Source organism: Colius striatus, chromosome 1 (genome assembly GCF_028858725.1).
Source record: "Colius striatus isolate bColStr4 chromosome 1, bColStr4.1.hap1, whole genome shotgun sequence".
In the NCBI taxonomy this organism is placed as follows: domain Eukaryota; kingdom Metazoa; phylum Chordata; class Aves; order Coliiformes; family Coliidae; genus Colius; species Colius striatus.
The window spans coordinates 164791035-164814194 of record NC_084759.1 but is presented as its reverse complement, the minus strand read 5'-3'; the positions used below and the strand labels follow the sequence as shown (position 1 = coordinate 164814194).

At 35.5% G+C, this 23160-nt stretch overlaps 1 protein-coding gene across 3 annotated transcripts in view; it reads right to left on the bottom strand.

Annotated features, from left to right (window-relative positions):
• The window catches only part of PPFIA2 (PTPRF interacting protein alpha 2), a 301840-nt gene that overhangs the window by 36800 nt on the left and 241880 nt on the right, over nucleotides 1-23160 (bottom strand). For all 3 annotated transcript variants that reach the window (XM_061992698.1, XM_061992867.1, XM_061992783.1), the window contains 8 exons: nucleotides 22399-22533; nucleotides 13139-13222; nucleotides 12657-12788; nucleotides 11632-11694; nucleotides 9851-9942; nucleotides 5389-5524; nucleotides 4711-4931; nucleotides 1872-2109 (listed from right to left, as the gene is read on the bottom strand). In XM_061992698.1, the coding sequence (XP_061848682.1) occupies nucleotides 1872-2109; nucleotides 4711-4931; nucleotides 5389-5524; nucleotides 9851-9942; nucleotides 11632-11694; nucleotides 12657-12788; nucleotides 13139-13222; nucleotides 22399-22533 (1101 nt within the window). The remainder of the gene's footprint in view (nucleotides 1-1871; nucleotides 2110-4710; nucleotides 4932-5388; nucleotides 5525-9850; nucleotides 9943-11631; nucleotides 11695-12656; nucleotides 12789-13138; nucleotides 13223-22398; nucleotides 22534-23160) is intronic.

Genomic DNA, 23160 nt, shown 5'->3' with positions numbered 1-23160 from the left:
TATTCCCAACTCAAAGTTTCTGCTTAAAGAATGTCTCATACCCTGTTTTGTTTGTCCCAGGCCAGTAAGGAGGAGATATTCAGGACCAATCTTCTGTTGAAACAATGCAAGGCAGAAGTGTTCTGAAATGGTTGATGATGCTGAGCGGAACTGTGGGCTGTGCTGCTGAGCAAGTAGTGGGTGGCTACTTCTGCAGCTTATGTTATGTTCAGAGCTCATGTGCAGCTCTTACAGACATACCCATCTGAGTTTTAACAGTAAGTTGGATTGTTGAGAGGCCATGGCAACCTGAAGTGCATAGGCTATGCTGTTGTTTTGTATTTGAATCTGATGAACCTACTGAGCCAAAGCTACTGTGCGCAAATCAAGGCAACCAGGCATTGCAAGTATCTGCTGGAAGGTCAGTTTAACCATTCCCATTCATCTCTAGGCAGATTGCTTAGTTTAAACTGCTGGTGAAATGGAGTCAAACTGCATATTCAGGAAGAAGCTGCTTTGGTGAAGTGGATGACACCATGGCAGCTTGCACACTCATCTCCTTCACAATGACATGCTCCACCAATATTTTAATTTCTGCTGTTAAGCAGTGGGATCTGGGGAGAGCAAAGAATCAGTGCTGCAGACTGCCACAGCTGCCAGCACTGACCTCCTCTCTGTTGTCTTTAGTTCCCAAAGGCAGCAAGCACCGTCCTAAAATGTGGGGGTAGAGGTGAATGCAAGCAATTGTCACTTCCCAGGAAGAGGGAGTACTCAGCTAGGTGATGGTAGAAAAAAGTTGCTACTTCTAGCAAAGATAACAACCAGGATCTACACCCAGGTGTTCTTAGCAGCCTTCCTGGCTAGAAGAGTTAATTTCTGCTTTCCGATTGAGATCAAAGCTCATTTCTCCATTGCAGAGAGGCTCCACAGGGAATCAGTGTTGTTGCTTCCCATGGATGGACCACATTGATGACAGTACAATTATAAGAGAAATAGCAAATAAAAAATGGGGTTTACACATATCCTACTCTCCATCCTATATTCAGAGATCAGCAGAGTGGGCTGCTTTAATTCTCTTCCAGTGCTTAAAGGGTTGAATGAATCAGAATTCAATTCTGATATCAGAACTGTATATCTTGAATATGTCAACACACACTACCTTCATTAACTGGTCCTTTTTGTCTAGAACCAAAACAGATTTTTTTGCAAATCTCTTTTCAAATCACACCAGTTCTGATTAGTTCTGAATATTACCTCAAAGATACAGTAATGTTAGAATTGTTTTGCATAATAATTTGATGCCTTGGTGTCTATTTATGTGTGTTGTTTTTAATGTTGAAATATGTCAATTGAATTATTAGAAAATAAAGCAGTTCTTTCAAGTATTTCTTATAATGTCATGAAGAATATATACAAAATGTGAAAAAGAGTATATCAGAGATGAAAGTACTTCAAAATGATTATATATACTAAATAGTAGAAGATTTTAATGTCCTCTACACATTTCCTGGAGGTTTTAAGTCAGAGATAGTCCCACAGATAACTGCGTAACGACTGTTATCACTTTAGAGTTTTCAATTAATAAATACTTCTTATCTTTAAACTGATTACAGTAATTCCAGTGATCAGTTCTGTTTCTTATTAATTCCACTGCCTGTGTGCTGAAGATCCTTGATCCTCAGATCATCAAGTCTCTAGTGAATCATGCAATACTGAAAAACACAGTAACAAACCCTCAAATCACCCTAACATCCACATTCTAGGGAATTTGTCATCTGTATGATGAAGAGGTGAATAAAGATTTGGAGAAATGAACCACTCACATAGTAAAAAGATGAAGTATTTCACACTAGAAATATCATACCTACAATTATCATCACAAAGTTTCTTACCAGCGTCATAACACCCATTCTGTCCATCTCCCTGGCTGGACTGCGAGGAGTGAGTTTAGGAGTTGAGTGTCCGCTGGGAGGAGATGAGCTTGCAAGTGATGATGCTGTTACCGAGCCAGTAATGGATGTACCTTGGTGTACTCTGGCTAGATTTAAGCCTTCCAGACTCACACTGGCCACTCTGTTCTCTATCTCTTCGGCACGCAGTTCTGTCGACTCTTTCTCTTCTTGGATTAACCTTATTAAATAAAAGAAGAATGTGGTTGTATTTGTCTGTGAATACCATAAAAGTGAAACTAAACCCCATTTCCTTTCAAATGAGAATGGAAAGTAAAATAAAACAAAGATGAATATCATATATTATCTCCAAAATAATATTGTAAACTATATAGTTTTAATCATCAGAATTATAAAATTAATTTTCTTAAGTCTTCCATCCTCAAAAACTGCTTGAAGAATCTGCCCAACAACAAGACTTGATATATGAGATTTCAGAAAAATTGCTTCCTTTGTAAAGGAGACAGTATGGGAGGTGGGGAGGGGTTCACAATCCGATTTATCACAGGAAAGTAATTCCAATCTTAAGTTTGCTTCATCTGATTTTATGTTGCTAAAGCATGAATGCAAATATAAAATCAAATGAAACTCGACCTTTAAGAAGGGAATTGCTACGATAATCCATATTAATAAAACAAGAGAACATGCAAAGTAAATTATCCATTTCATTCCTACAAATTGATGAAAAAATGACAGTTGTTTCTAAAGCATTAAGTTTTTAAGTGAATTTCATTAAGAGAGATCTCTCAGCATCAAATATAAGCTTCTTAAACATATGTACCCTCAATAGGCTGCTTCTGCTGGTTCTTTAGTTTTGTTTTTTAATTGCACTTAGAATGATAAAAAATGTGTTTACAATAAAACATTTGTTTATAAGTATTTTTCCCATAACTCCATGTCAAAAGACAGTCTTTATTTTTTTTCTTTTTGCAAAGAGGAGGAAAAAATATGACAGATTGAGGTTAAATGAGAGAATATGAAGTTTGAGAAGCCTTAAACTGTGAACCAGGCTTTTCTGTTTGAAATGAAGCAAGTACAACAAATGAAACCACAATATATTGAAAACAGAAAGGTAAAAATTCCCGTGCTGTGATAAATCTTCTCTAACATCCATTTCAAAACTTCTATAAATGTCTACAGTTCTTGAAATGAGGTGTGGCAGAAACTTAAAAGCAAATAATATTTAGAAAGGGAATTACAAGAATCTTTTTAATTTCTGTAATCTAAATTATGAAGCATCTTGTAACATAAATGTAAAGCAAAAAAAGTTTTTGTTCTCTTTGATACAGGAAATAATTTGATAAAACCTTATGGTATTTCTTAAGAAAAAAAAAAAAAGACCACCAAGAAAATGTGAAATGCAGTATTGTTTATAAGATTAGCTTTGTAGAACAATTTTTCGTGAAACATACAAAACATTCTTAGTGGGCCTCCAGTAAATAAATACACATACAATGTCCATCTTTGCTTTCTTTTTTGAGATAAAACTGTACCTAACTTCTATGTCAAGACCCTACATTAAGTAAAACAGAGATCTGATTCAAGGTGGCACAAATAATATCCCACTACTTCACTTGCAAGTACAATTTCTTGTGAAAACCTTTGACTGAATTACATAATTACTTCTTATATTGTCAAAATACTGGTAATTTTAAAAACAAACATGTTTGTATCTACAGCTTTCTGAATTAGTCACAGTGCTGATTTCTTTATAACAAAAGAAAACATGGATAAGGTTCTCACTTTTACATATGCTGTTTCATGGAGATTTACCATCCTAACAAAACTGAACAGGTGTAATTCCTATTTGAAAAAAGAAATTCTGGAAGCAGTGAAAATGCAAAACTGTAGATCTACAACAAAAAGCCCCCTCCTGAACAGAAAAGTTATTAAATTTGAATATATTCCAACAGAGTTCTCCATTTAAAGTTACCTTGCTCCAAGACAGACTGAGACCTTGCAAAATGTAATCTGGTTTTGATTATATTTCTAACCTCAGTTTTTCTGTCTATAGTATTACCAGAAAGTCACTAAAATATTTAGTAACATCATCTTAATCTCCAAGAGAAACAGTCACTAATGAGAAGATGTTTTTCATTGACCAAGAATTTTTTTAAAGTTACCTTCCTGAAAACCATGCTGCAATTCTTTAAGCCTAAAACATGGTTTAATTTATAAAAATCACTTAAAATACATAGTTGGATTCTCTATCACTCCATTAAACATGCACAGAAATCATTAAAACACATTCAATTCATCATCTGTTTCCAAGCACTATAATCCTACTTAGAGCATAAAATCAAATCACATTCTATACCTCTACAGAAAATCAAAATCTTGTCTTAGAAAACATGGCTTATATTAGATGTAACATAGGAACAACTGTCAGAAGAAAGCATGAAGAGTGCTGTAATAAAATATTTCTGATAGGAGGTCATTACTGAATAAGTGGAGTCATGCAGAACAGTGCAAAAGACCTTGAGAAGAGGACTATGAATAGTCATCAAATCTGCCATTTGTTAGCCTTCTCTAATGTATTTCTCTTCAATTGGCCATCAGTTCTTGATTTGAAATGTTTTTTGAAAGACATTTCCATGGTTAGGAAATGATGTGATTGTTATCTTCACACAATCAATACTCTCCTAGGAAAAGCGGACACATTACCAATCCTTTAAATGTACAAGTGGTTTCCTAATTGGTATGAACAGTACCTGAGCCCGTGCACTAAAGGAAGTTTGATTCTGTAAGCATAAGTGCATCACAGCTGGTGCAGGCTGCCTACCTGATTTCTTTATTGATTGCATCTAGCTGTTCCTGAAGCATCATGGCCAGAGTCTGAGCATCAGAATGGCCGCTTGGTGACAGGAGGTCCATGGAGCTGAAAAGTGTTTCTCTGTCATCATCATCGATGTCGGACATTTCAGTGTCACTTTCAAACGGATGACTGCTCAAAACGCCAATCTGCTGGCTCCTATTCCACTCGTGATCTCCAAGTGACTTTACCTGAGTAGGAATTAGGATGGACATGGCTTATTCCATGGATAACGACTGAAAAATTTAATCTCTATCAATTTGGAAAGGGAAGCAACTAACATTTAAGAATTCTAATTCAGTGATTATTTCTCCATTAATACGTACAATATAATCACAGACGACAAAGTATTTTACTATAATTTCTAATGGTGTGTAAAATTGCTACTGGTAAAATTTATACAAAAAGACACCCAGAAAGACAAAGAGTCAAGTATGCTTGAACTTTGATGTCTGAACTTCAACATTTTCTGCCTTCATTTTAGTACAACAGTACTCTTGTCTTAGCACATATAGAAAATACTCTGCTATTTGGGTTGGATTTTCTTGTTTGGTGGGGTGTTAGACTGTTGCTTTCTAGTAAAGCACAAACTTAGCAGACTATATACACTCTCTTATCAGGAAATATATGAGAAGAAACAGGATTAACCTTTGGTTCATCTCTGCGTACTCCCATCCGACCTCTTCTAGGTCGCCTTATCACTTTAGTTGACCGATAGTCTGACTGGCTATCAACCAGTGAGCCCACAGAGTACCTCAGCTCTGCTGATGTATCAAGGTGAGGCCTATAAAAAGAACCACATAACTAGACTGAAAGAGTAATAACAATTCAACGACCTTCAGTCTAGAAACACAGATTTCTTTTTTTCAACAAACAAATTTTTATGTACTGCACAGTAAGTGACAAAACACAGAACAAAATGTAAGTTAAAAGTGAAAACTTGAAATCATGTTACTAGAAAATTAAGGAAGAAAATAAATAAACCATTTCATTTTTAAAAATTAAGGACCTGTATATTAAAACTTATTGTCCAAAACTTTAGCATGAAAACAAACAAGCAGATTTCAGGATAATTAACAGAACTGGTGCTAAATGTACTAACCTGTATATTTTCCTTACATTACTCTCCTGAATAAATATGCCCAAGGTTACTGTAAGCATGTTACATGTTCATGAGAGAGGATATCTATAACACATTTCTACTGTAATTCTATGCTCTACAATATGAAAATATTACTACCTTACAATATATAAATAATTATATATAATGTTAAAAAATGTTAATGATACTTTTGAGAGTTTTAACCCAATTTTTTCCTGTAGTCCACGCAACACTTGACACACTGTGGTGAAGCATATATGTGATTACTTCAGCATATCTTTTCTTGGCTGCAGACAACAGTCCCTGGCCTTTCCATCCTTGGTCAGACAGCAGCTGTTAAAGTTTCCTGCAGGGTATAACAGAAGCATCCTGCCCACAGGGTCTGAAGAGCAAAGGCTCCATGCACCATTTGAGCATCCGACCATAGTGGCGAGAACCAGAAATTGTTCAGGTTTCCAACACATAAGCAATCTCCATGTAAAATATATGAATACCATGATTAGAATAGAAAAATAGCATTTAATGAATATGATGCCAATAAGACAACTAAGTATGTATTTGTTTATAGCAACTTGCTTGACCTTTCAATATCTACAGGAGCATAAAATGAGAGCTTAATGTTGTACTTGCATAGTAATTTTTTTTCTAAACTTGGTAGGAATTACTTACAACCATCTACAGGCAACTTACGCAGCTCACAGCAATATTAAGAACGAGTTTTCAATATTAAGAACTAGTTTTAGGAAACTAAATAGGAATAAGCTTTGTTCTTAAACACTTCCCTCCCTTTGAAAACAATGCTGTTCAAGAAAATTATATCTTTAATCTTAGGTATAAAAAAGCTAAGTAAGAGAATGAATGCTTCCCAAAGTGAAGGATATAATTCATAAACCCACATATACCTATGCCAAAAAGTGCAGGCTGTAAGTGTGACTATTTCCTGGGCTCTAGTTCTACATCTGTTTCTAAACACAGATTCCTTGTTTTTCCTTGAGAAAAGCTTAATTGAATTAAAATATATTTGTACTTAAAGACTGAAACATTGGTCTCAAATTGCAAATACCACTTTAATAAAGTAAACGTGAAAGATAAAATATTCCAACTATGGTGTCTGGTAATTGATAAATGGGAAGTGCAAAAAGATCGTGGAAAAACGTGAAAGCATTTACTACAAGCTACTTTTACAGAATCGGAACAGGAAACTTAATTACCATCTGTTATTAAAAATACTGTGACAAATATAAACTAATAATGAAAGGACTTCAAATGTTAATGCAGTTTCTTTTTACGAAAAATAAATACCATAAGAAAGGATGTATTAGAATTCCTGACATGTGAGGGTGTCTTAATAATCAAATAAGATATACTGAAATGTCATAAATAATGTATAACGTTTTAGAACTTAAGTTCTAGGTAAAGCACACATCAGAGCTCATGTCATTGTCAGAAATGTCCTTTTCTGAACAACTACCAGTTTCTCTTCTCCTGCACTTCCTCTCATATCTGGCAAGAACTTCCACAAATATAAGAAAAAAATAAGATTTTACCTGAAAATAATTCTCTAAAACTCACTATAAGAAAACCTGACAACAGTTGGGCTACAAACATCCTGAGCCTTCCAACTAGGGCATCAGACAATAATCTTTGGGGATTTTTCTATATTTAGTTTGTCTGTATGTCTCTCATCTGTTATATTGTAAACCCTTTAGGGCAGCGATTGTTTATTTTCTGTGTTTAGTATTTTCTGTAACAGACTTTTGCTCTAACAATTAATAATACTTGGCACTTTTGCTGTAAGTTGGCTGGAAGAAAGAAACAGCCCAGGTTCCAGTCTCTGGCAGCAGATATTTATCTGCTGACCAGCTTCATTATTGTGATGAAAGAACAAACTCCTGCAAATACAGAACTGAATACAGGCTGAGAACAATAAGTACTTAATGATAACTCCTTCTTACCGAGAGGGCTGGTAGATTCACATGATGAGGTCATGAAAGGGGAAGTATATAATTTTAGGGGAATCTGATGAATTCCCAAGAAATTTAGAAAGATTACTAAGTTCAAATGGCCATTTGACAAGGGCTAATCAGACTTCTATTTTCAGAGCACAAGCTAATGATACTTATCTAAGGGGCAATAGAGGCTGACGCTCACCAAGGATGGCTGTTCCAACAATATCTCTGCTATTTGTTGCAGTGATTCAACAGCACTCTCACAAAAGCATTGTGTGTATCTGCAGTCACATACTCCAAAAGGAAAAAAAATTGAACATCACATTCTGAATTTTATTGATTTAGACTTCTCCATGTATAGAAAAATGTTCATAGAATCATAGAGTCATTTCTACTAGAAGAGACCTTTAAGAACATTGAGTCCAGCCTTTGTTGCAGTCCTAAGTGCAACATTTACCTAAGTGCAACATCCACTCAACTCCTGAACATCTCCAGGGACAGTGACTCCACCATCTCCCTGGGCACACTGTTCCAATGCCTGACAACCCTTTCAGTAAAGAAATTCCTCCTCATATCCAGCCTGAACCACCCCTGGCACAACTTGAGTCTCTTTCCTCTTGTTCTATCTCCTGTTATTAGAGAGAACAGACTGACCCCTGCCTTGCTACAACTTCCTTTCAGGTAGTTGTAAGGAGTGATAAGGTCTCTCCTGAGCCTTCTTTTCTCCAGACTAAACAGCCCCAGATTCCTCAGCCATTACTCATATGAGACATGCTCCAAATCCTTTACTAGTTTGGTAGCTTGCCTCTGGATCCTCTTCAGCACCTCAATGTCCTTCTAGTAGAGAGAGGCCCAAAACTGGACACACTATTCGAGGTGCGGCCTCATCAAAGCCAAGTACAAGGGATTGAGCCAGGATGCCCTTGGCTGTCTTGGCCACCTGGGCACACTGCTGGCTCATGTTCAGCTACTGTCAACCAACACTCCCAGGTCCCTCTCTGCCTGGCAGCTTTCCAGCCACTCCTCCCCAAGCCTGTAGCACTGCTGGGGGTTGTTGTGGCCCAAGTGCAGGACCCGGCACTTGGCATTATTGACACTCATGAAATTGTCCTTAGCTCAGCCATCCAGCCTGTCTAGATCTCTCTGTAAGGCTTCCCTACGCTCAAGCAGATCAACACTTCCACCCACTTTGGTGTCATCTGCAAACTTACAAAAGATGCACTCTATTCCCTCATCCAGTAGATGAAACAGTAAAAGATTGAGGGAGAGACCATTTCCAGGTACTGAGCATGATATCTGAGTTAAAAATGGGCAGACAATACCTGATGCAAGCAAAAAAAATATCCAACAAGAGTAACTTTAGAGGATTTCAGTACTCTGACTTTGGTCCATGAGCTTTTGCTGGCAGGTTTTAAAAGTTAATGTGTTGCTTGTAATGAAAACAGGACATAGCACACCATTATCAATAAAGTAATAATTTTATTTCGAGGGATACTTCAGCTCTTAGTAGCTGTTTGTTATATCTGTCTCATTATTGTTCCCATATTGTGTTATCCTCATGATATTTTCATATTTCTGTGAATACTGACTTCATCTTTAGCTGAATATCTGTGGTCTCATGCTACACACTAAGCAAAGCTGAGTTATTGGATGATGATAATAATAATAATGAAAATTACATATCATTTGATAGGACAAATAACTGCCAAAAATATGCTGATCTATTTCAGCATTAAAGACAATGGTTTCAACTTTATTTTTAGGATCTCCTGAGAAAAAAATGACTATCTGAATATACTTTTGAAAACATTCCATAATTTAAAAGGCTCTCTATAATTTTAGTAATATTTCACTGTATACTCACTGCTATAAGGCCCCATTTACCTATGAAAAAAGTGAAAAGTAACAGTAATAAGCATTGCACAAATTTTACATTTTTAAAGAAACACACGACTACTTCTTTGTATGGTTGGAACATATCCCTGTTGTAAAAGCTCGACACTTATATTTATGCTCTATTTCAACTCAAAGTGAGGAAACTTTTGTCATTAAATATTACCTTGACAAGGTGGGTTCGATTAAAGAACCAGCCCTCAATTTCATTTGATCCAGTTCTGATCTCAGTTTCTCAATTTCTTCAGCAAGTCTTTCCTGGAAATGAATATAGTAAGACACACCTACTTGTTATACAAAATACATTTACCTTATGACACATTACTCCTATAAAACTAAGAAAAGTAAGATACCCTGAACAGAGTACTGACTATAATAAGAAAAGACAGTGAACTCATTGAAGTTTTATTAGTGCTAATAAGACATACGCATCAAGAGAAGGTTGTGTAGCACTACTGTTTTTCTACTAGCTGGAAGTGATGGTAGGACAGATTTTTCCTTGAAACTTATATTTTCTTCTTGTACAGCTAGGGTGAGGAAAAGGATCTGCACTTAAGTAATATCAGATTCAGCAATTCATATTTGCTGTTATGTCCATGTATCTGAAATTCCTTCATCAGTGTCTTTATCAAAGAAGAACAAATAAACTTTTCAAAATGGGAACTTAGAAGCACTGGAGTCAAATGAGTGTGAAGCGAACTCATCTCCAATTACCCAGTAGTAATAGAGGTGTTCTATTTATTTCACTTCACATCTTTAAGCAAGAATCAAGAAATAAGTAAAAATATCTTTGCAAGATTACTTTTGATACAAATATAGATTTGTATATTTTCATCTTTGTCAAGAATTGATATGTACATTCAAGACAGAAAACAGACTGAAAAAGAATTAGCCATTATATTCACTTCTACTCTAATAGTATTAAAACAATAAAGTTACATTGTAGATAACATTGGAAATATGCCCTATTTACACAGAAAAAATGGGCATCCATAATTTAGATTTAGAATCTATGATAGCAAAATAAAAGAAATATTTGTTTCAATTGACACAGCTTTAGAAATGTCCTTTTTGTTATGTAATTTTGTGGTGAAGTATGATACTGATTTTATGACAGCTGAATCATCTTACAACTACAGCAGTACAACACAGAAGTTATTTAAAACGCACTTCAAGCTCCTGTTTGGGATTCTAATCTTGCTGCATTTTTACAAGGCTATACGAATGTGGATGAAAATAATTATTTGAACAGGTATTTCCTTTTGTTATTTTTCTCAAAGTTCTTCTGCATGTCATACGATATAATTACACTACTATTGAATGGCACTACAGTTTTATAATTCTATACATTCGTTTTTGAATGGATCTGAAACATTAAAAAACACTTCTGTGAATCTGAACGTGAATACATTTGTGTGTCCTGCTGCGCTCAAGGAAGGTATAACTTCAAACCAAAATCCTAAGATTTAGGACTGGAACAAATATTTATAATATATTTCACTGTTTCACTAAACAGTATTAGGAGTTAATTTGCAATGAAGTAAGGAAGGACACTTTCAGCTATATTTAGCATAATGCCACTGCATTTGTTAAGAAGAATTGCATCAAATCAAGCAATTACATTTTTCACTATAAAAGTTATGCATACATCTCTTTTAACAAGACTTTTTCATGACTGAAATTGATAGAACAAAAATTACAGAGCCAGTGAAATCAATATGAATTTTAGAATTGACTTCCTGAGGCAAGGATCTCAACCATGAACTTAGCTCAGAACAATTCTTAGAGACTCTCAAAGGCTAGTTAAGGCATCTGGATGATTAAAGAAATTATCATTGATGCCAGGAAGATGTTACATGCTAGCTGGATAATCAATACACTTTAAATGTATTTTAAAAATATATAAATTTTGCTAGAAACAGATAAAATCACAGTATTTTATAGTACCTTGTCATGTAAAGACTCTTCCAGATTTTTCCTGAAACTTTCAGATTCTTGAATCAAAACATTCTAGAAACAAAAAGAAGAAAAAAAAAAAACAACCAACCAAGAAAGAAATTAGATATGTGTTAAATAACAGATATCACCGTACACCTGTAGTCCTCATGTACAAGTTAGGAAAGTTCATATTCACTGGACTTTAAGACTAAAATCTTTTAATGCTTCATTTTGAGTATACATTAAATTTTAGACTTTGGAAACAATCCAAAGATGTAGGACAATATTTTTCCAAGAACAGCAAAAACTTTGCATCTTATTTGAACTGAGCACCTGTCACATTCTATAACTTTCTCCCAGGTTCTTCTGTTATTAGGCCTATTTCTTGCTTTGTGCAACAAATTCTTTAAGTAACACAAACTAGAAATGTATCCTCTGAGAGATTCTGAAATATCCTTCTGAAAAACACTGAAAGATTCCCCTCAGATCAAACTGAAGGTGAATAAATATAAGAGGTAGGGACTAAAGGACAATATACAGGTCATGTGATGAATTTTGCAGTCAAACTGTGTCTCACATCATGGAAAACCTGTAAATAGCTCCCTCTCTAAGGGTATAGGTTCCTTCTCCTATGGTGACAGTACTTTACTGTTCCCAGAGGAAGTGAGGTAAACTAGAAGATTAAAATACAGGAATGATAGCCCATCTGAAATATGGCTATTCCTTAGTTCTCAGTCACTCTCTCTGATTGCCTCATACTGTGTTGTGCACTGGTCCTTTACAAGCTCTTCCTCAGACTCCCTGCTGATAAAATAGGGATTCCTAATATTCAGTTTATCCAGTTTGCAGTAATTCTGGAAAGATGCTTGGGTGCACTCTTGAATTAAGAGTTGAATATGTAGGTTAGACCGCATTTGTGGTGACACTTAGTAATATCAAATCAGCACAATACCTCCATCTTGATAAAAACAGAACATGTTTCATATAGGAGAAACTTTATTAAGCTGAACTTCATACTGGTCTCTGCATTGTACCTTTTCTTCAAGAGCTGCCATTCTCTCTTTTAAGTGTAGCTGCAGACGCTCATTGGATTCTGTCAAAAGTCTGTCTACTGTATCTGATAATCTTTTGTTGTGCTCTTCATTCATTTTTTCTCTTTGTCTTGCCTTTAATGTAGAATAGAAGAGACAAATTGTTAGGGTCTGAAATGGATCAGAACAGTCTGGTATAATTGAAAAATAATAATAAAAGTATGATAACTTTAGCTATTTAAATTCCATAGGAAATGTAATTACAGTTACTGATAAATGCACATTCAGTTTTTTAATCAGCAGAGTACTTTAACCACTGCAACTAGATATAAACTAGTACATTAATATGGTAAAGTGGAAAGATGCTGCCATCACTGCTATAAATTTACCAGTAGAAAGATTGGTGTGTTAGAGTGCACAATGCAGTACTATGGTGATAAATTAAAAGAAGAAAAGTGTGCAGAGGTTGTCTGCAATACACATACTCTTTGAAGTTCCTGATTTTTCTCTTCAAGTTGAGCTTCTAAGTGCCTCATACGTTCCTCGATGTTTCCATGTCTTTCTTCTGCCTGTAAAAAAATAAAGACTCTTTCTGTAATTTAAGTGGCTTCATAAGTTTTTTTATATCAGTAAAGTTTAAACAAAACATAAAGCAAGCTACTACTAACTGCAAACTTATTTTTCCGAAAAGAAACTTTATTTAAACAGGCAGCTGAACAGCATTGCTTGAAATGTGTCAGCTACAAAGGCCTGTTACATCCAAGCATCAGCAAAACATTGGAGTTATTTATGAGCAATGAAATCAGCCAAATGTAACATGCAGACTGTGCATGGTTTGAACACAAACCTGCCATCGTAAAATTGTAAGCTCCTGAAGCACTGAACTGCACGATGGTTGATTATCAATTAAAAAAAAAGTAAAATAAGTTAAAGAAAATGAAAACAAATCAGATGGATTCTATTTAGCAATAGAAAGTAAAGTCCAGTAGGACTACCTTCCTACGTATGGAGATCATTTCTTGTAGTTTAGCTTCCATAACATATTGATAATCATCAGATGAGGTAGAAGAGGTTGGATCAGACTAACAAGTCAAGGAAAAGGAGAGGGACAAAATTGAAAAATCAGAACTAAAGACACACACTGAACAGAACACAGCACAGAATGCTTAAAAGAAAAGCGTGACTGAAAATTTAGTACTAACTAACAGATTTTTACATGGAATAAACTACACTGATATTTGGTGAACATGATGCAGTTGATGTGGAGAAACTTAAAATAATGGAAAGCTAAAAAAGCTATCAACCTATACATGAAGGTCCAAGGTTAGTGATGGCTGGCTGATGACATATTACTACAGAGTGTATTCAAAGCAATACTGCCTAACCTAATGGTTTGGTTGTTTTTTTTTTTTAATTATGGTAAACTAAACACCAGAACAAGACTGTGAGGCCAACATCATAAAATCTTTTATAAGTCTTCTATCATTTTCTAGAAGTGAAAAAATGTCATAAGTACTAAATTGAGGGATCGGTCAGTTACAGAAATGTGTATTGTTATGATATATTCCCTAATTTCTAGAACAGAGAAAGAATGTCAAAAGAGACAAGGCTCAAGCTTTAGTGTTCCATTTTAGAATATACTACATAAACCCTTTCATCCAAATAAACAATATAGTTTTCATCCCTTTGAAAGGATCCACCCTGGTGGATCTCTTTGGAAGATCAAGATCATCAGTTAAAAGAAGAACCTATAAATAAAACTTCATTAATAGAAATGAAAAGTCATTACTGAGTATAGATGTAGTTATCCAAACAAAGATTCATTACTATTTCTGAAAGAAGTTGACCTTAATTAGGTCATTTATTACAAAACATGAATATTCATGTTATTATCATATTAAACAAGTCTATGTTACTATTCAGAATTAGAAAAAAAAAAAACCTTAAAAGGCAATGCTATACTGGATTTGTTGCTATGGAAACAGGAATCATAGAAGGGTGCATAAGGCATATAGATGGTGCTACTGATGACTGAGTTGTGAGCACATGCTTGTCAAATGCTATTTCACACTATCTGATTAACTGTCTCAAAAAGAAAGCTCTAACTCCATCTTTACATGAGTAAACTTTACTATGTAGAAGAAATACTAATTTTACAACTGTATTTGTTTAGTGACTGTTTTTCACTGTTGTCTACTAATGATCTATATTAAGAAGAGGAATAATTAGGAATAGATACCAAAGTAATTTCAGATGTACATCATAACTTAAAAATACCCATAACTAGAATTCAGTAGTATTGTCAGGACCAAAAGATCAGACAGAAAATAAGTCTGTGATCTAGAGATTTATAGATATAAACTGCAGCTTTTGCTATGAAGACATACATATGAGAAAATCCTGCTTTGCATTTGTATAAATACAAGAGTAATGCTTAACTTGGAAGAACACTACTATTATTTTTCGGAGTAAGTATATTCACAAACCTCAGATTCTTGCAAAATTTAAGGGAAAGTCAGCACACTTTGTAACTAAGCTCATTTAATAAGTGCAGTTACTGTTTCTGACCACAAGGCAAGCACACATTGTGACATATTTTAATTTGTTAATTATCCAAAACTATTTTGTCTCTTTATTATGATTTTCATCAGTGACAATTCCTTTAGAAGTTCCCTTATCTTTTAGTTTTACATATTAACTTGTTTCAGCACACAGCATGAAAGCACTGTGTCCTCTTCCAATTGGATAAACAGAAATAGAGAATTGAAAAATCTGAGTCCTTGTGGTCTCAGAAAAATAGATTATGATGTCACTTCCATGAAGTGATCAATCTTTATCTTCTGTAGAAGACAGACTTTTCCCCTTTTAGAATCATAGCTGTACAGACGTTTCAAGGCTTTCCCTTAATGTTTCTCCAAGAGTCAGGAGAAGACTAGAAATTGTCAAAGCTCTGAGCTGATGATGGAGACGGCTTAAGTAATTCCACTTCTTTTGAAATTACTTTCATGAGGAAGATATAGAACTCATTGAGGTTATAGTCCTAAAGAATTAAACTATTTAGAAGCTTCATTATCTGTCTGCATACTTTAAAAGCAATCCAGTTGATTCTCACTCCTTCTATGTACTTAATTCCAGGTTAATGTAAAATATGAAGATAATCCAACTAATACTTCTAGGTTCAAAGGGCATCTTATTTAAGTCTTCGAAATGTGGTGCTGTCTGTCATAACTTATCCTTGAGAAGTTGGTCTGGCCAGCTGTATTATTTAGGTTTATTTTTCAAAAAAATAGAAAAATAGAAAAATAGAATTATTTGGAAGAGGAGGAAGAATCAAATTATTATCAGTATTATGTACGTTATCTGAATTCTTACATAGAAAATATACTTGAAATAACATGATGTTCTTTTTTATTCTTATAGCTATCTAATTCTGTTATTTCCTAACTTCCTACTGCTTAAATATATACCTTATTGAATTATTAAAGACATATACAAATCTTTTTGCTTGATAGTTTTCAGTTATTTCACTGAGAATATTAAAATGCTGACAGGTCCATCCTTGTTAAAAAAAATCTTCCTCAATGTGGCTCAGATCACCTGTCCTTCATTTTCCAGCGTAATAGAAAACAGAGCTGAATGCAAGATTCATCTCCCTTAACATCTCTTTGGTAGGATAAAGAGACTTAAAAAATAATTAAAATTCAATACTCTTTAGAATAAAAAGAAATGTAATTATTCTAAACATTTAAGACATATTTTAATATTTCTGTTTTCTTTATCGCTATGCATTTCATTTTTTTTGTTCCTAGAATGTTATTCTTTATTACTCTAAAAGAAACATACTATTTTATAACCGAGACAGTAAATAACTATGCTCAACTGATTGTCTGGCAGATGTGCAGCCTTAGTATCTATCTTAGTATCTAGGCTCTAATCCTATGTAGGGAATTTAACCACTGGTTATTATATGTCAGATGCACGAGTAGTCACTGCAGGGGGACGTGAATCAAATCAATGTCCTGTGTAAGGAGTAGAGAGACAGAAACACACATACAAATTCCCTTTTTCTCTTACTTGCAGATCCCCACCAACAGACTGCAGTAGGAAACAGCAGCTCCTTCACCTCCTGGTCTGCCTAGCAGGAACGTACACCCAAAATGAAGATCTCAACATCTCTCATTGTCCTTGGAACTGAGGAACACCCTAAGCTAAGTCTCAAAGAAGCAATTCCAGACAAAAAGACCCAGCAATTCAGCTGTTCACCAAAGGGGTTTGGAAACGCTACTAGTACACACTTCCCAAGGCCATATTGTTAGAATCAACATGTGGGGGCTACACTTTTTTGTTATCCATTTTGTTGGTCAACACCAGACATTGCCACTGGAACAAGCTCTTTGAAATACTTGTATGCTTACAATAAAAATATCTAATGTCCCTATCTCTGCCTTGTGGTTTGAGGTACAAGGCAGAGGCTGAGACACCAGTATTAGTCATGATCCCATTGCAGAATTTCAGATACACGCGAGACAGAGCCAAAAACTGTGGACTCTGGGTTTCATAAACAGAGGTTGTGTTTTGTCCAACTTGTTTTGCTAAGAGTTAATTAAGTTAAAAACTTTCTCAAATAGAGCCTGTGTGACTATTTGCTTGACAGACCTTACCCTACATTCTTCTTAAAATATGACTTCATGCATGTTTGCTAGTACATTGTACAGGAGGATTAGTAAGAAACGTGTGACATTCAGTAAATAGCATTTAAAGCATTTAGCCAGCACATTCATTTATAAATAGATTTGTGAAATTGTGCATCTTAGACTGAATTAAAAATATATGGACAAAACCCAGCAACAGTCTGACTCCTGTGAGATACCAGCATGAGTCTTAATGCTCACTTTGTACTCTTATACACTATGAAATAGCGAAGAAATGCCAATGTAAGCCAGTAATAGACAGGAAATTTTTGCTTTGAGAGAATCAAAGCAATTGTACTATTGCTTGCTAACCTTGTTAAAACTCTGCTGCTGCTCCTGCTGCTAATGTGCCCACAAAAAAAAATTGTTTTTGCATCTTCTGTTACTGTTGGCACTGCATATTTTCTAGGTCTTTGCATCCTAGTTGGAATAAAAGTCCAATTTCATAGAATCATAGAATGACAGGGGTTGGAAGAGACCTTTAGAGATCATCTAGTCCAACCCTCCTGCAGAAGCAGGTCCACCTAGATCAGGTCACCCAGGAATGCATCCAGGTAGGTTTTGAAGACTTCCAAGGATCTCTCTGGACAGCCTGTTCCACTGGTCTGTCACCTGCACAGTGAAACAGGTTTTTCTTATGTTTAAATGGAACTTTTTGTGTCCCAGCTTCATCCCATTACCCCTTGGCCTACTGCTAGATACACTGGAAAAAAGCAATGCCCAAACCTTCTGACACACACCATTTAGATATTAATGAGATTCCCCCTCAGTCTCCTCTAGACTAAACAGACCCAGTTCCTGCAGCCTTTCCTCACAAGGAAGATGCTCCAGTCCCCTGATCATCTTGGTGATGATTTTCAGATGCAGAAAGCCCCTGCACAGTACTGGTGCTATAATTTTTCTTTCTGCTGTGTTGCAGGAACAAATCTAAACATTTCTAATGGTACAAGTCCATTTCCACAGGTTTGAGACCTTGATTTTTTAACATTGGCTGTCTCTAGAATTCCTACTCACTTCTTATGGCACATATTCCTTTGTCTATCTTTTGAATGACAGCGTTATTCAAGAAGAAAGAATGCACTATCACATTGAGCTATGCAGCTGAAGGTGATCATGGTGACTGAATAACAAGAGCTCACAAAGCTATCAGCTACATGTTCACATGCTCACTTCTAAGCCATTACAAACCTGACAAAATATGTTGGCTAGTCATCCCCTTTTCTGAAACCCTTCCTTTCAGTCACTAGATGTCCATTCCCCCTCTCTTGTCCCTATCTTCCCCTATCTTGCCCCTCCTCATTTCCCCACTACCTTCTACACCTCATAGGTTTAGCAAGCAACACGTTTCATTTAGCTATCAAACTTTCTTCTTTCATTCCTTCCCATCAGGACAAAATGTGCTCTGGAAAGGGAAGTCTAAGAAAAGCGGTGGCTTCAGAAGACAGTAATGCATTGTAAAAAATTCTTTTATTCCAGAAGATTGATCAATTTCCTTCTCCAGCTAACACACCATCTGCTCTCCTTTGTTACCAAAGAGGTTTCTTTCTTAACTATATGTCTTTACTTAATGCAAACCAGATCCCCACATTGTCACAAAACAAGCATTATGTACCACTTGCTTACAACTTTCAAGTTATTTTTTATCACCTTTAAAATAAGCTGAAGGTGTTACTATGCTACATGTGGTTTATTATCCTTATGGTTTCCTCTCCTCCATCTCAGTGCTTCTCTAATGCAGCTAAAAACCACTGTTGGTATTTCTGGTGACCTGCATAGAGGACTGATGAAGTAAAATGCTGACTGCTGTGTTATGATCAGAGAAGTGACAGTTCTGCTGCACAAGCACCTGAGGGGGAGGGAGTGAATGGAAGTAGGTGAATGCTGGTTGTCTCCACTGGACCCCTCCTTGAATACATGCATGGAAAAATTGTGTTTGACAGACTAACCATCTGAAGATGCTGAATTCTCCAATGTCTGTCTCTTCTGAGGAAAATAAACAACTTTTAGGATAAAGAAAGGTTTAGTTAATGTTGGAGGGAGATTCTTTCTACCACCAAGCGTCTCTTCTCCAGGGCAGGCATACAGACCAGTACTGTGAGAGTGAGTACAAGGTGGTTCAATGAGTCATGGCAGTCTGGATCTTGGGGTACATGCTGAGAGCTGTGCTACTTGTCATGACCAGACAGATACCAGTGCAATGGCCATGGGATCATGCTGTTCCAGGTTAGTCTGCCACAGACTGACTAACCCTCCAGTTGTTCACCCAGCGGGCAGAACACAGTGAAAAGAAAGCCAAAAAACCTTTTCAAATGATTCAGGTACATTTATGACTACTTATCTGAGTTCGCTGTATAGTCCAAACTTTTGGAAGTTCACTCCTTATGAATTAGTTTGGGCATGGAAAAGTAGCAAAAGACATTCACTAGCCCATACATATATTTATATATATGTAAAACCAACCATTCTTAAAAGCTGACACAATCGAAGGATCTCATTCTACATCATTTTTTTAAAATTCCCATTCCAGATTTATTATGAAGAGTGTAATAAATTGAATGTTGTGTGGAAAAGTATAATAAATTGAATGCAGAATTGTAACATGCACATTTTAAACTTTTTGGGTAGAGGGTGGTGAGAAGACGGGGGAAAAAAATGACATCCAAATGCAGAACACGATTGTTCTGTTTCATCTCCACGTGTAAATAATCTGTCTCATATTTTACTCACACTGAAGAAGTCATGGTTTCCAGTTATCCCATACTACTTTCCTTTAAAGAAGCATGTAAAACATATTAGGCTTAACTCACCTCTTTCATGTGATTGTAACCCCATTAATCTCAGAGAAGCCATTTTCATTGAGGTAGTACAAAAGAAAGGAGAATCAGTTTTGACTTTTTTTTGCAGTGCAGAAAGACTAGCTGATTCAGGGGGAGTCTTCTTCTACTTTGTATACATGGACATGCAGTGACCATAACCCACAGAGGTGGACTTAATATAATTTGAGCCTTATATGCAATGTCTATGCTGACACAAAGCTCAACAAAGGCAAAAATCACTTAAATCCCTTAGGTAGGTCTTGCAGCTTTCATTGAATAGCTAGTGTGGTAACAGTACACCAGATAGCTAATTAAATCTACTTAAGTAAGCTGCAGTGACTGCAGTGTAATTATTAGTTGCAAGCTACATTTATGTCATCCATTAAAAGTATTGAACTTCAAACTTCAGAGCTGTCAAACCAGCACTTAAATAAGCTCTATGATTTGCAAAGGCAGGCTTATTTGGCCTATTGGCCAAATTCTGATATTTTTTCATGTCACCTATTCCAAGACACAGTTTTGAACAAAATAAATTTCTTCAGCTTTTTATGTAATCACAGAGAAATGAACAGAACCAGTATTACAATCTAATTTATCTTCCAGAATTTCCCACTTGGCAAAAACTTTGATAAAGTACATCAAAGTGAAATGGGGTGAACCATCAGCTCTGTTCACAGCTCTCTAACCACATTCCATGAAGTAATGTAAGAAGACAAACGGAGATGTATACTGCAGCTTTATGGTCACAATAACAACAGCATCTCATGGAAGTCCCTGAGTGCTCTGCATGGTTGAAATGGGATTTCATCTTACAATATTTTTCATTACTGTATGTTCAAGGAAAAATGCAGTTGCAAGGAAAGACATGCTTGAGACTGCAAAATACTTACTGGTACCTAATTGCTGGAGAAATTATTCAGGAAAAATCCTCTTAAAACAGAAAACAATAATTTTAAGCTACTGAGGGCATTTGAATATGCAATTATTTGTTGAATCAGAAACATTTGAAAAAAAAAAGTTAAAATGCCAAAGGATTGATCTTACTGCACCTGATTCTTTACTAAAATGCAATTATATTTATTTCGTGTTTAACATATCTCTTTTTGCTGATTCTTCTTTTTCCCCCCATCATTTTCAATCTCTCTATCAGACTTCCACCCTTTCATATAAACCTAATTGAGATAGCACAAAATTTTGATTACTGAATAATTATCTTGTCTTAAAAAAATAAAAATCCCTCCAACCCAAATCCCCTCAAAGCCTCTCTCTCTTTCTATTTCTTAACTAAATTGCTTAAAATCAGACTCTATTAATGAGCTGCTCAGCATTTAAGGCTTCATCATAAATGAAAAAACATGAAAACAGAAATTAATCCACAAAAGGTAAAAATATTTAGGCATATAAATAGCTAGAAACATTTACTGGCAATAGAGAAGGGAAAGTTAGGTAAATCATCATTATATGTATTACAATTTCCTTATTTGTCTGATTTTTGCAGACAAAAAAGAAACACATCACTTTATGGAGCTGACGATACCTGAGCTATAGTCTTAACTACATGCACACCTCAAAGTATTAGAGGCCAAATATGAAAATCACACTACTGAAAGCTGATTTTAATCTTCTCATTTTCTGCAAGAAGGCTGCCATAGAATATCAGTTTTAAGTCCTCTCAGGGTTTCATGTTGTCTTTGGAGACATACCATACAAGAAATAATTCAAAACAAACCTTGTAGGTATGTACTGTAAGTTGTCTTCATTTGTGGTGTATAAGTGATCCCAGTTGCCACTACAATTTGAGTTTATAGCACTTAATACAATGAAAATCATTGTTGTTTCATTAGGCATCATGCACGAAAATATCCAGAACTAAGTATAGGAATGGGATTTCTCCCTATGCCCTCTTCAAGTTAGAAACTCTTATACAGCAAAATGAATCCTCCTAGGATAAATGATACTCACATGTATTGGAAATGCATTACTCCACTGCAAATACAGTCCAGGCTAACTTACAGACAACTTCTTTTCCTACTACCAAAATGCTAAGAATTTCAAACACAGAATCGAGACCACTCCTGGTTCCTGGCTAAACTTGTGTCACACACTTATCAGGAAACATTTTCTTCTTACAAATCAACTCAATACTACTTTTGTTTTATTCTGGAGATGAGGAATCAGGATGCAAACCAAAGTTAAACAATGGAGCTTCTGAAATGAATCTGTTTCTCAGGACAATACCTTAGTCAAAGCTGCAATTCTCTGAGCCAGTTCAGCCTCCACTTCAGGTAAGGTTTCAGCCTTCCTCATTGTCTGCTGCAGCTTTTGCTCAGCCAGCTCCAGACGCTCTTGTAGCTGTCTGTTTTTATCTTCCAGCTGAAGGGCAAAGACAGAAAAACAGGTGTAAGAAAATAACCAGTATTAAGATTTTCCTTGAATCTCTTAAGTATTGGGGAAGTGAACAAAACCCACTACCCAGGCATGGATACTCCACAACTTGGGAGAGGTTATTAGAAAGGTATTAACTCAAGCATGGAATAACGAAGGCTGCCAGTCTTACTCCTGCTGTGTCATTTCAGTCTCAAGAATCATATGAAGGTGAAGAAAACAAGTTGTAAAATGGCATTAATGAAGATGAACAAAAAGCTCCTCTGATCAATGTGGTGAGAAAAAGAAAAGTACTGGTACCAGAAAAATCAGAATTTTCAAATTGAAATATTGAGTCCATCTCACAGGATGTTTATGTATGAGCTAAAATGGGAAAGAAGTAGAATTTCAAAGGATGGAATTCCCAGTAAATTTTCTGAACAAAAGGCAATCACATATTAGGAAATTTTAAAACTGACATTTTATTTGTAATCATAACCTGGTTGTTATTTGCTTGAGGTTGCAGTGATTTGCTTTATTGTGAATTAAGTCTCATTTTAAAGAGGTGAAATTTATTTATTTGTGGTAAAGTTTAAAATGAAACAGGAACACTCTTGATAACTGCAGTATTTTCTG